The 12880-nt window shown below is 49.3% G+C and overlaps 7 protein-coding genes across 7 annotated transcripts; all 7 read left to right on the top strand.

The window, feature by feature from the left end:
- Nucleotides 1-252: 252 nt before the first annotated feature.
- Nucleotides 253-831, top strand: TEOVI_000062600 (Thioesterase superfamily, putative; the record flags this gene model as incomplete). The annotated part of the gene is made up of 1 exon (XM_067224005.1): nt 253-831. The coding sequence occupies one exon, from the start codon at nt 253-255 to the stop codon at nt 829-831; it is 579 nt and encodes a 192-aa protein (XP_067080106.1).
- A 349-nt stretch (nt 832-1180) lies between these two features.
- TEOVI_000062700 (uncharacterized protein) lies at nt 1181-2626 on the top strand (the record flags this gene model as incomplete). The annotated part of the gene is made up of 1 exon (XM_067224006.1): nt 1181-2626. One exon carries the CDS (start codon nt 1181-1183, stop codon nt 2624-2626), a length of 1446 nt encoding a protein of 481 aa, XP_067080107.1.
- A 426-nt stretch (nt 2627-3052) lies between these two features.
- Nucleotides 3053-4198, top strand: TEOVI_000062800 (uncharacterized protein; the record flags this gene model as incomplete). Its single annotated transcript, XM_067224007.1, has 1 exon — nt 3053-4198. One exon carries the CDS (start codon nt 3053-3055, stop codon nt 4196-4198), a length of 1146 nt encoding a protein of 381 aa, XP_067080108.1.
- A 442-nt stretch (nt 4199-4640) lies between these two features.
- TEOVI_000062900 (uncharacterized protein) lies at nt 4641-5471 on the top strand (the record flags this gene model as incomplete). The annotated part of the gene is made up of 1 exon (XM_067224008.1): nt 4641-5471. One exon carries the CDS (start codon nt 4641-4643, stop codon nt 5469-5471), a length of 831 nt encoding a protein of 276 aa, XP_067080109.1.
- Nucleotides 5472-6191: 720 nt separating this feature from the next.
- Nucleotides 6192-7667, top strand: TEOVI_000063000 (putative N6-adenine methyltransferase, putative; the record flags this gene model as incomplete). Its single annotated transcript, XM_067224009.1, has 1 exon — nt 6192-7667. One exon carries the CDS (start codon nt 6192-6194, stop codon nt 7665-7667), a length of 1476 nt encoding a protein of 491 aa, XP_067080110.1.
- Nucleotides 7668-8727: 1060 nt separating this feature from the next.
- Nucleotides 8728-11421, top strand: TEOVI_000063100 (uncharacterized protein; the record flags this gene model as incomplete). Its single annotated transcript, XM_067224010.1, has 1 exon — nt 8728-11421. The coding sequence occupies one exon, from the start codon at nt 8728-8730 to the stop codon at nt 11419-11421; it is 2694 nt and encodes an 897-aa protein (XP_067080111.1).
- Nucleotides 11422-12003: 582 nt separating this feature from the next.
- On the top strand, nt 12004-12810 carry TEOVI_000063200 (uncharacterized protein; the record flags this gene model as incomplete). Its single annotated transcript, XM_067224011.1, has 1 exon — nt 12004-12810. One exon carries the CDS (start codon nt 12004-12006, stop codon nt 12808-12810), a length of 807 nt encoding a protein of 268 aa, XP_067080112.1.
- Nucleotides 12811-12880: the final 70 nt, after the last annotated feature.

Here is a 12880-nt window from a genome sequence, read left to right on the forward strand (position 1 = left end):
ATATATATATATATATATTTCAAGGGCGTTGTGACAGTAAAATTTTGTTGCTGTCCCTGACTCAATTTGGAACTTTATTCGAGTTACTAGACCACACACGCGGTCACGTACACCCACGTGACCATACAAACACTGCTCGTATTTGAGTAAGCAAGTTTCAATAACGGCCACCTCAGCTCCCTACTGCTTAAAGACAAGGTACAATCAGGGCCCGCTCGCGTTGCGTCTGTACAAAAGTGAATACAAACGGTTATGTTTTCGAGACACTCCTTGTGGGTCCCCGCCGCATCTCATTTTCCAAAATTTGTGGAGCATTTTAATCGTTTTTTGAAAGCTTCCCCTCACAATGTGGAGCTACAGAAAGCCCTTTGCTACAAGGAGGAGGAAACTCAACTGCTGATAATACAGGATCCAAAGGCCCGTCAGCCTATATTTGCAATGGCTTTCCCCTTTACTGTTACATCTGCCCTCTGTGATGGCTCTCGAATGGGATTGGGGACCTTTACTTCACTTGTCGACACCACAACGTCGCTACATGTTGCCGCCGCACTGCTTCCCACAAATGATATGCATGTTTCGGTAAGCCTCCAGACTAATTGTGTGCAGCCCATCACGGCTGGGGAAAAGGTGGTGATGATTAGCCGCATGGATAAATTCGGCAAGCGACTCGCGTTTCTCTCAGCGCGGCTTCTTCGCTTGGATGATGTTTACGAAAATACCGTTGCTCCCACAGCAGGAAGAGAACTAGAAGAATTGGAGCGTCAGCTCAGCCAATATCAAACGCTAGCGAACGGGACTCATGTGAAGTGCATTTTGACTGGAAAATCGTGAGAGCTTCATCCACTGGGATCTTTCTTTAAACCGTTGGGTCACTCGACCAGGTTACATAAGTAAATGTGTTTGCGTATACGTATGTGCATAAAAGTCGACGGGTGTGGTCGCAATACCCAACGTATTTCTCCAAAAGGCACGAACGAAACAATACCATTCTTCGCAAAACTGTCCTCCCACCCTCATTGCTCGTAAAATGTCTTTTAGTTTCACACCAGAGGCTACTCCCCTTCTCTTCTGTTTTCCTTCTAATTCTTTTCGTTTTTGTGCTCCTGTTCTTACTTCCCAACGTGGTATGTGACAGTTTAACCCGACGCAGTGTGAGGTGGCACGTTGACGGGCACTGGATATGAACCGCAACGCGGCGCAGAGCATGACAAATGTTGTGCATGCCACCGATGTGCTGGGAAGCGCACTTACAGCCATCGATGCCATCGTTGCTGACGCGCAGCAGCATCAGCGGAACAAGGAGCAGCGGGAAGGTACGGGTCCTGCGTTGGCTGGAATAAAACGCCAACGAGGTGGTGAGGTGTTTGCAGTGATGGCGGAGCCGCACTTCCGAGCACTTCAGACAATTGTTTTGCTGTATGGTGTGCAACTTATGCCGTCACTCGATGCAATCATGCGGCGCGTACTCATTTGTGTGACATCTCCTGTTCTTGTGAGCAGTGATTGTTGGGAGCTGGCAGCAATGCTTGGAACATACTTCCGAGCGGGTGCGGCACGACTGCTGGAGGAAGTGTTGGCACTTCTGCTCGCCGAGAGGAGTCCCTTCCTGTTAGGTTCCCCGTGTGTGGTAGTAGACGTGGTAGCCAGTCAAGGCCTTCCCGCTAACACCAACGGCAGCACTGACATCAGTGGTAAAGACCGCAACGCAGTTGATCAGGAGAAGGTATACGATGGCTCATCAACACAGCGTAACTTGCGTGCATTTGACGATCTTCTGGTAGCGTTGGGTCCTTTTCTTCCCTCTTCAACGATGCAGCAAGTAGCGCTACGTTACGCGGAAGAGGTTGTTGTGAATGGCATGCTTAATGCTCAAGCGTCCGCAGGTTGCTCTACTGGGCAGTTGGCAAGTTATCAAGAGAGACAACAACAACAGGTGGAACCGCAACAAACCTCCGTGGAAGCCGTTCTGAGACCGCAGTGTGTTAGCTTACTGACGACATTATTAACGTTGTGTAGGCCACTACCCAGTAACACTGCAGCGTGTGCTGTTCGGGCGGTAAAGGAGCTCCCCATGAGATCTTTTTCACTTTACGGGGGTGTTGAGCACCACCAGCTACTTCGGTCTGTTATGCGACTTTCTGTAACCCTTACGGCACTGCGTCATCCATACGCTATTCCGTTTTATGTCCCACCTCGAGACGTCGTGGAGCGACCTACGAGGCGTGTGACAATGGAAGAGGGGTCTGACGGGCATAAAGTTGAGTCCGCTCAAGTGTATCCAAACAATGAGAAAATGCCTGCAGTGGGCCTCCCGATACCCATCAGTGGTGGTATTAAGGGTAATGACGGTCACAGTAAGTGGCGAGAAGAGGAAGGGAATATTAAAGCTGCCTACCAGTCAACGGCTCCGATGGAAAGTAAAACAGTAGCAACTCCGCAGCGGCAACCGCAGCAGTTTGAGGGAACTGCCGAGAAATATTGCGAAAGCAGCGTGTCTCCTGCAGTTTCACAGAAGCAGAAACCACAAGCGGAGCCGACTGCATCACAAGCACCTCTTACTCTAACGGTTAGCGCTGACGATGACGACGATGATGTGGAAATCCCAGAGATTGATATGGAGGACTAAAATGGTGGTTGGAAAAGGTAAAAGGTGTAAGAGAAAAAGCCTTTCATCGAGCGTGTAAATCCAGTCATTCAGTTAACAACGCTGCGTAAGAACCTAATTGCAAGATGCAAAGTTTGCCTTTTTCTTTTCGGTTCAGTTGGTGGGAGCCCCTGATGTTTCACATAATGGCAGTTGAGTTTTACAAGTCTGTTTGCTGTTCTTGCTCTCCTCAAGACCTTTGTCCCATTTTGATACCGTTCTGGATGAAATGGTCATGGTAAACGAAACAAAACGAAGTGAAAAAGTGCAATCTGTGAAGCGAAACGGAAAGTGGGGAGGCGAAGGTAGGGGTTAGTTCTATCACAATATAACCGAAAGTTACCTCGCTGAGGCTCACCGGAAGCGGGCGAATCGACAGTACTCAGCGCGTTAGGGGTTACCATCCAGATGATGGCGCTTGAGCTGCTGGCCCAGCAGTACCTTCCGATCTCTCCGCGACACCTGAGCCTTCTTACCTTAGATGGCGGCTCCCCTGCTGCAGTTGTCGCCGTCTCACCAGCATATGATAATTTCAACCGTGTGTTCTTTCTTGAATGGGATTACCCCACGGAGACGGGTAATTTTCGGCTTATACACACAGAAATGCCTGGTGTGGGTGTAAATGCCCTCTCCCTTATGCTTTCTCAAGACGGCGTTGTACACTGTGTCGTGCAGTGCGCCAGCAAAGGAAAAGAGGAGAGTCCAAAGACGTACCTTCTGCGTCGCACAGAGGATGCAGGAAACTCGGATAGTGATACCAGTGACAACGGAAATGAAGAAGACACGGCGGTAAAATATAAGATTCTTCCCAAAGTGATGGAGGATGATAGCAGGAGTTGGACTGTTGCAACCCGACTTTATAGAGGTAACGGCGGGGTACGGGACTCTAATAACAGTTCCCGAGTTGTCGCTGCTTGTGGAGGTGAGCGCGGTGAACCAAACGCTCTCAAGATGATGTACCTCAGTGGTACACGGTTGTCAGTGCAACAAAGCGTAGAATTGCCTGTGTTGTCAACTTTCCCACTACTTCGGTTGTGTGAAATCGATGGCGATGTCTCCTCGCTTCTTGCATTATGTCATCACGCCGTGTTAGAGATTGACCCTCGGCTAAAGCAGCAGGAAAGTGTTGTGCGCGCGTGGAAATGGACCCCGCGGGACCCACTCACTGCTTTTGCTGTGAAGGATAACAGTATTGTGGCCGGCACAGAAGATGGAGTGCTAGTATTATGGGACTTGCGTTTTGCTGCCGTGCACGAGAAAGGTAGCAAAGCAGTGGACCACAGCGTTTCTTGCGGGGCCCCCATCACTGGTTTGCATATGCCTCATAGTTCCAGTGTACTGTCGTGTCAAGCGGATGGTGCAGTACTTACCTGGGAGCGGTGTTCAACTTCATCTATTAATAACATCAACGAGGCGTGTTTTGTCCCCAGGCGCATCCCTGCGCTTCCTCCCACCTTTGTGGGAACGCCCGGTTGTGTGGGAATGGCTGCAGAAGATAATATTGCCGTGGTTGCAGATGAGTCGGGGGTTCTCAGCATTTTCTCCATGTCGTAACATTCAAGGAATTTGGGAGAAACGGGGGAGGGATGCTGACGCTGAAGTATCATCTCGTCTTACAGGGGAACTGAGTTTTTTTTTTATCACTGAGTTTCTTTTTGTTAAAGCGCGTCCTTAAATGGAAGAGGGGAAAAAAAGATAAGACCATTCTGTCTGGTAGTGGTGACTTCCTACAAAGGTGACAGTAGTGTCTTCAGCTCTCTCTTTTCTCTTTTTTTTTAAGGGTCTGTTTTGTTTTTATTCTACTTTCCTCTAACTCAAAAAATATTCCCTTCTCACACCCCTTTTCCTTTTCGTGTTAGACGCATTTCTTGCCATCCTTCTAAAGCTTAGGAGAGTAGAGGAAAAAGCAGAAAAAAAAAATAGAATATCGAACATACAAATTAAGGAGTCAAGTATAAAAAAGAGGAGGTTGTGGAGAGAAAGTGACGAAAAGAAGATGGAAAACAAGGACGTTGCAACCAGTTGGGATTACAACAGTGCTGAGATTGGTGAATTTGTGCCAAACAGTTGTACTGGAACTCATTTCCCAAACGGAATAGCCTGTGCCCCATGGTTTCAACAGCAGGTGACATCACAACCGCACTTATGCAGTTCTGAATTCGCTAGTAGTGTTGAGTCTGTTGGAGGACCCGCATGTCGGGTTGGCAGTGAAGGTAGCGACTATTGTTTTATGAATAAATCTGTATGTAGAAACGAAGAGGAAGGTGCGGAAGAAGTGGAGGGGAATGAGGGGGAATCCAACTTACGATGGGGAATGCACATCCATCCCGCGGCGCTCCGTGCGGTGCAGGCTTCTTCACGTGAAGTTGTTCAGGGTCTGATTCGGGATAAGGAACTCTTGTGTTCCCAATTCGGTACGATGCAACAAAACATTCCTCTTGCTATCACGTGGCATGACACAACTGCACCGTCACCGAACCAAACGCTTGCGTCCACATTTACGCCGCTACCCCATAAGAAGCGTTCCCGCGATCTCGTAACACTCCTCAGTGGCATTTCACCGGATTGGGAAGCGGCCGAAGAAGTTGGTGGAGCTTCCGCAGCCGCACATGTTGGGGGGTTGGAAATACAACGGAAGAGATTTCGAGTGGATAATCCCACAATTGGCTCAGCGGCATACGAAGTGTCCAAAGCTGCAACCGCGGCATCACCAAAGCCGTGGATAAAAGCGCGTCAGAAGCGTGTGCGAGAGGAGGGAGATGAGGATGTGAATGTGAATGTGGAATGGGGAAGGGGACGGGACGGAAATGAAAACAGTGGCAGGTAACGTGGCGATGGGCGCCCCAGTCCAAATGTTATCAACGGTACCAACCGTGCAGAAAGTGGTGAGGGAAACCCTCACGAGGCAATGAACGGTGTGTTTCAAATAATTTTCAACAGCGCCAATACCAGAGTAAAATTGTGTAGTTTGACCATCGCAGTTTCGTATATATATATATATATATGTATGTTTGTGTGTGTTTATGTGTGTGTGGGAGTGAATAAGAGGTTGTGCGTTCCGTTATTATTATTGTTTTAACTTCACATCTCGTTACTTCCTCCCATCATGGTGTTTTTTTTTTCTCCTCCTCCTCCTCTTGTTATTTTTAGTCCCTGGAGGCACCAAGAAAGGGAGTGTGATGGCTTAATATATTATTGCATTTGTAATCCGACACATCCACACGTAGATTAATATATACATAGATGTGTAAAATGTACCTGCACCCGGGTTGGTGTTTAGGACGCAAGACTACACATTCCTTCCTTTCTAATTTGCTTGTGCTGCATGACATATATATAAATATATAAATATATATATTTCTCTCTCTTTTTGTGTGTCTTCACTTTAATACTCTTTCAATTACCATGACAACGTGTCTGTGCAATATGACTTTCATGTATCCATTTCATGGACATCTCAAAGTAGAGGAGGGAAAACATTCAAAAGGGAGGGGGAGGAGGAGGAATTACTGTTACAGAGAGGGGGGGGGATTTGTGTGAGGAACAAATGACGGAAGCGGCTCCATGCTTCGTGACTGAGAGCGGGGTGCGGTTTGACCACAACGTAGAGCGTGCTGAGTTTAACCAATACTGGTACTCCATCCACACCATTGATGCACTCATAGGTGAGGTCCGTCATCATGCAACTGCATGTGCTTTCCTCTCGACTCCATCGCTGTATTTTGCAATGATTGCAGCTGACAAGAATGGTGGGGACGGTAACACGGAAGAGGCCTCCAAAGGTGACAGTAATGCAAAGTCCGCTCTAGTTCGGGACAGTCGTCTTTTTGAGTACGACAAACAGTGGAAGGACGACACCGGTTTTGTCTTCTACGACTTTCATCGACCGGAGGAGGTCCCCGTGCAGTACTTTGGTGCCTTCGACTACGTTGTAGCTGATCCGCCTTTCATCACAGAGGACGTATGGACAGCGTACATTCAAACGGCCAAGCTCCTTTTGCGTAACGGAGGAAAGTTACTCTTCACAACTGTGATGGAAAATCATACCATGTTGGAAGGACTGTTGGATGGGCCACTATTCATTGCAACCTTCCGCCCAGCTATTGCACACCTTACCTATCAGTACGTTTGTTTCACCAACTACAGACCCACACGACTGTCGCAGGTGAATGAGGAGCTTCCACCTGATGATCCGAAGATTGTGGCCGCTATACAAATGGCGAACGACCTGCGCGAGTCGGAAAAGGCTTTTGTTGCTCAGGCACAACAGCGTGATAGACGTGGGGAGCAACCGCTTCCCGCCACTTTGCGCACCAACACTGTAGAAAGTGCACTGAAGGGTGATACGGCAACAGGTCGTGAAGCCGATATTGCAGGAATTCCCATCAGCGCAATGAAATGGGGTTACATCCCCGATGGTTTGGCGGTGTACGCAAATGGTGATCATTTCGTTCCTTCGGCGGCTGCTGTTGAGGGCGCTGGCTGCAGTCAAGAGGAGGAAGTGGACTATGGCGAAACATATTCTCTTGTGGTGGCACTGCGGGAGGTAATTGACAACTTCAAACGGCACGTTGATGTGCTACAGAAGTCTTTGGATCAAATGCTGAAGCTACAGCTGAAGCGCGCCAAGATGGAGGCACAAGGTGATAACGCGGCAGAAGCAGCGGCATCAGCAGCAGCAGCAGTGAATGAGGTGGACGCTGCATTAGTTTCTTGCAAAGAGCAATTCGATGGTATGCTCGAGGAGATGCGCGGAATGATTGAGAACATTGAGACAATGGAAACTCGATTGGCTGATGTGGGTGGCGAGGTGGCCGTTACGTATGTGGGTGCCATGAAGGAATGTGTTGAGGCATATGCCAACGTTCCTTTACAGAAGCAAAAACTAAATGAACTGGCGGCGGATGCTACGCGGAAGTACAAGTCTCCGCTTTTCAACCGTATGAAGGAGCTGTTGCAATGGATAAAGGATATAAAGAAAAATTATCAACTGCAACAGAGGAATGGAGAGGGCGGGAAATAAGGCGCGGTTGCATTACAGGGGGAAGTGCAGTGCGCCGCCAATGGTGATATTCTTGGCAGATCACAGACGAAAATAAGGTGTTAAATAGGGTTGAGCACAATATGGACAAAAGAAAAAAAATAAAGGAAGGAAGAGGAGCGTTGCTGTGGTGGCGCGGCCTTGCGGACCGTTAATAGAGAGAGGTCAAATTCAGGCAATCTCGTGACGCTGTACTTCCGGCCCGCACTTGCCTTTTTGCGTGAAAACGAGTAGAACCTTCCGTTTCCAGGGCTCCGTGTATGCGCTTCGGCGTGCATGCGGAACAAGAAAATAAATGATGAGGTTATATATATTTATATATGCTCGCGCGTGCGAGGGTGCGTCTGCAAAGGTGAGTACTGGGTCAGGCCGGCTAACGAATTGCATGATGTTTTTTTTTTTTCTCTTCTTTTTCCCTTCGTTACGCTCCTTCTTTTTTGTTAATGTCTCACCCTTACGTTAAAATTTATTCAGTGTTGCTGCGCGTCGTTTTCTTTTTTCCTATTCTATATTTGTGTTTCTCGTGTTGGCGCCATCACCCCGCATTTTCGCCTCACAGAAAGTGACAAAAGTATCTGAATCCAACACTAGCCGAAGGTGGAAGAGAAGGGAAGGGACTCAAGGACGGTAGCAAACAAAAAATATACGGCGACCAAAAGACGAAATAAATTGCGAACGGGACGTACACCTGTACACAGGCACACATACATATATTATATATATATATATATATAATATACATATCAAACGTGGTAAAGATTTTCTAGGAATTAAAGCGGCGGAGGGCAAAAAAAAAAAGAGACCGAGCCAGTAAACGGCGCTGACTGCATAACGTTGAGTGCGCTGGAAGGGTCCGTTTGCTCGTTCCTGTCGTGCTACCGGGGAAGTTTGTGTGGGAAGCAGGCGTCAACACCAGGAGTAAATAATAATAACAGTAGCAGCGGCGCCGAGACGCAATCACAGGGACACTAACTGTAAAAATATATTCATATATCACGCCACTTTGGAGTAGTGCGTGCTCTGTTTGTGGTTTTGTTGTGCAATGTTCTCCGTTGAGTTTGTAAGTGGGAGGCCTCCCATGAGTGCACCCTACTACGCGATTGTCGTTCGAGAACCATATGTTGTTGGTCGCGCGAGCCTCTGCGATATTGTACTAAATCAGCCTGACATTGCGGCCCAACATGTATCCCTTTCTGTGATGAGGCGGAGCAACGCCAAAAAGTTGATTGAGAAACAATCAAAGGATGACGCAAATGTATCAATATGTGAAAGAAGTTTTCCAGATCTTATTAATGGTGACGATTGCGGTGCCTCAGGTGACAGCGCTATCATGAAGGCGTGTAATATGGGATCTCTTGACAGCGTCGTCGACGGGAGTTTTCTGAACGACACAAATAACTGCTGTGAGGGCAGGGAAACACAATCTTCATGTTGTGGACACAATGCCCTCACCCACGACCACGGTGAAAAGAAAAGCACAGACACAAAGGTGGTAAAGGAGAGAAATCCTCTCGTTGTGCTCGTTCGTAGGCTTCCTGATGGTGGTCGCGTTGCAGTGGGAGCCACCGAAGTGACCGATACGCAACCGCATCTTGTTATGGACGGTGGCCAGTTGTCACTTGGTGATCGTGTGCGCCTCCGCTTCCGTTTCCGTCCACTCGTCGTAACGGTGTCACGCAGTAGCTTAAGTGGCAGGCAGGCGTGCGACCTCGAGTGCGCGTGCTACCGCCGTGGTGCAACTGTGGTCCCCGGGCTTACTCCAACACGTGAACTTGATGTACCGCTTCCTGTTGGGCTGCTGCACTGCACGTCTGCCCTCACTCATGACGACCCCGCGTGTATTGCTGCACTTGCCTGTGGCTACACCGTGGTGGAACCTGGGTACATCCCTAAGTGGTTCGCTACTTTGGCGCGCAATGCAGCATCACCTTTGGCAGCAACGCCATTACCAGCGTGCTCTGGCGTTCCAATACTGCATGGGGATGATTGTTCTTCCGAAGCAGAATACCTGAGGCCAGAGTGTGATGAATCTCCGTTCCCATTGTACCCTATTTCCTCTCCGGCGAGGTTGAGTCGCTCACGTAGTGCGCTTTTTGTGGGGCGCATCTTTTTTTTCCTGACAAGTGCTGTTGAAAATCGGTACCGCGCGGCTGTTGTAACATGTGGCGGAAAGGTACAGCAAATGGAAGAGGTTGTTTTTGCTGTGGCTGCACTGTGCGCTGATATGGATGGGAGGTGGATAACCAATAATCAGCAAGACGATGCTCACTTGGAACTTGCGTCACTCAAAGGTGCCTGCTACTACGCTGTGCTTGATCGTGACACGGAGTTGGCTTGGCAGAATGGGGATTCGCCAGCCCAGTCAGCCCTCCGGAACCTGTACAGTGAGGCTCAGCGTGTGGGATCCAAAGTTACATTGCTCGCAGAGCGTAGCTTGTTTCAGTCCCTTCTCACGAACCGCTTTACTGTTATTGAGATCGATTTGCCCTCATTCAAAGAAGGCCATCGTGATGGTCGGGAGAGCTCACGAGGTGGTGCGACGTTAAACGGAAGGAAAAACCCATTGGGCGAAGCACCACTGGCAGCTGCAGAGGATATTTTTTCATATCAAAGCGCTCCGGATCGTTGGAACGTTAGTGCGCTTTTGGAAGTTTTGAAAAAGAAGCAACCCGAAGATACGTTGTACACCCCCCGGAGACGGAGGAGGAATTTTTCGTCGGCTGGAAGGGCCTCCATCTCTCCCCGTGGTGAGAACGACATTTCTTCTGTTGTGTCTGACTGTGACTTGCTCTGCCAGCGGGTGCGGGAGTTGGTACGAAAAGAACAGCCCAAACTCCTCGAAATTCAGGCAGCCTCACGGCGTAATTTCTTTGTTGATCCTGGTGTTTCGGCGCAAGTGCAGGAATGCCGGACGAAGTGCCTACGATACATTGGCAAAGCGGAAGATTTACTGTTGCATGATCTGAGAAACCCTTCTATAAAGTCCGATCTCGAGGGCTGTATTAGTAATTGTCGTGAGGTATTGGGAGTTGTAAAGGCAATTGTTGACATTACCAGCTCTGGAGTGCAAGGTAAGCGGGAGAGCCGGAATCGCAGCCGATCTTCCACTAGTGGTGAGAATCATTCTCAGGTGACGGTGAGTTCGTCGTCATCACGGATGCATACTTTAGGACAGGTTCCACCTTCCACCGCTGCTCCGGCAAGGACTGGAACTGGGAGCAGTGAGGTTGCCAGGGGAACGTCCCAGCGGTGCTCGCCGTTTCGTGAAGTACAAACTTCACCAAAGCTAACGGCCCCGTCATTGGGTGTAGGAGGGACAAAGGGAGCCGCTAGGGGGCGTCCGGGTAAACGGCGGCACCGCCGGACCACCGCGCAATCACCCAACGCAAAGCCTACAGAGACAGAGGTTGCTGCTGTGGAGCCCCCGGGTTTATGTGTGGGAGCGTTGCGTTCCCCTGGCGGGTCTCCAGCACCTCGCGGCTCCACCCTCTCGCGATCGACGGGCGAAATCCACGAGCCGGGTGCTATGAGAAGGGAATTGCAATCAAGTAAAGGAATGCCTTCCACCTCGAGATCACACACTGGGCTGGGCCCCATAACCAAAGCTACTTCGGTGGACTCCCACTCGCATGCGGTGGGACGAACTTCATCATCATCGCTTTGGCCGAGTGCCCCGCGGATAGTCTCGTCTCCGAGAGTCTCCCGTGTGGCGCATCGTCCACAAAAAGTGAAGTAAATGTTGGATAAGTCTTGAGTGTAGGGTGACAGGTGTGACTCCCCTGCATCGGTGCTTGTCACCCCGTTTTCTTCTTCATGCGGCACTTCCGGTGGAGTGTAGCGACGAAAATATTTTTGTTTTGATTATGTCATTTCTGTCTGGGGCTGCACTTTTCTTTTCTTTTCTCTTTTTTACCTTTTTTGTCTGTTAATGCACTAAACGGCGCCGTTTGAGGAGTATCCCCATCTAGACAGCTGCAGATCTGTGGTGATCCACCGTGCAGAGGCACGGGGATGAAAATCTAGTGCGCAGTGGCAGGGGAGTCAGGGTGCGTGGCGCATGAAGTGCCCAAACTGCATTGTATCTGGTGGCCACCCGTATATTTTCCGTTTTTCTTTTTTCCTTATCAATTATTCACCCGGTGATTTCTACGCCCCCCCCTATTTTGATTACTTGTGTTGTTAAAGTTTCCATTTCTGGATTGCCTTTTAGTGGCTTGGACGCGTCCCTCCATTTGTCTCGCTTCCCTTCTTCATCCCACCGTCGTCTTTTTAGGTCTGGAAAGGAGGGGCGGAAAAAAGAGGATCGCTATTGAAAATAATGGTTTTCGCAAGGGGCGTAACACTATATATTCTCGTGGCCGGGCTATGCAGTATTGGAGGCAAGTCCTCTTCTCATTGGGGAAGGATAAGCCGCTCAGAATACTGTACTACAGTGGCCAAATCAGTTCGGGCCATTAATACCCGCTATGCAAACGCATGGCACACGTTTGAAGTTGCTCTCAAGCGAACCAGTGTTGTCAAGGGAAAGTGCGACGAGGACGTGAAGAAAGTCAGCGACGATGAGATAACAGATGTTGCAGACAGCGGAAAGAAGAGAGTTGTAGATGAGTACTACAACGCGATCATGTATGTCGGAACAGAGATTAGGAACTACGAGCGCGATTTACACAAACTAACGGTGTATCTAAAGGACCGATGCGGGTTTTGGTTGTCCTTCATGCCAGTAACCAATTCATTCAAACGGAGCATTGAGGAGACGACGGCTGAAGCTACAGGCAAGGTGTCGAAAATTGAAACCCTTAGTGGAGATGCGGCGAGCTATGCCGCTGATGCGGCGAATGATGAGTGCTCCACGGTGGAGGATAAACGCAGAGAGAAGGAGGCAGGTGCTGGTGAAGACACTTCCGGCAAACAGAACGAGGAAACATCCGATGGCCCCGTGTCCGCATCTCCTGAATCACCCACAAGTATGGATGAGCAGAGAGAAGAAAAGAGGTCGACTGACACCGCTGAAGGTGACACCGATAGCAGCCAAGAAGGTCTTGGGGAAAAAACCGCCGACGAGGAACCTGCTGTTGTTGCTGAACCTGCGGTAGGGAAGGAGGCCCAGGCAGAGGTGGATTAGAGCATGAGACAAGTTGAATGTAAGAAGGAGTCAACGGATTTTATTTGATTGGGAACACGACGATGGAAGA

The sequence above is a fragment of the Trypanosoma equiperdum genome (assembly GCF_001457755.1).
Source record: "Trypanosoma equiperdum strain OVI genome assembly, contig: ctg_209, whole genome shotgun sequence".
In the NCBI taxonomy this organism is placed as follows: Eukaryota; Euglenozoa; class Kinetoplastea; order Trypanosomatida; family Trypanosomatidae; genus Trypanosoma; species Trypanosoma equiperdum.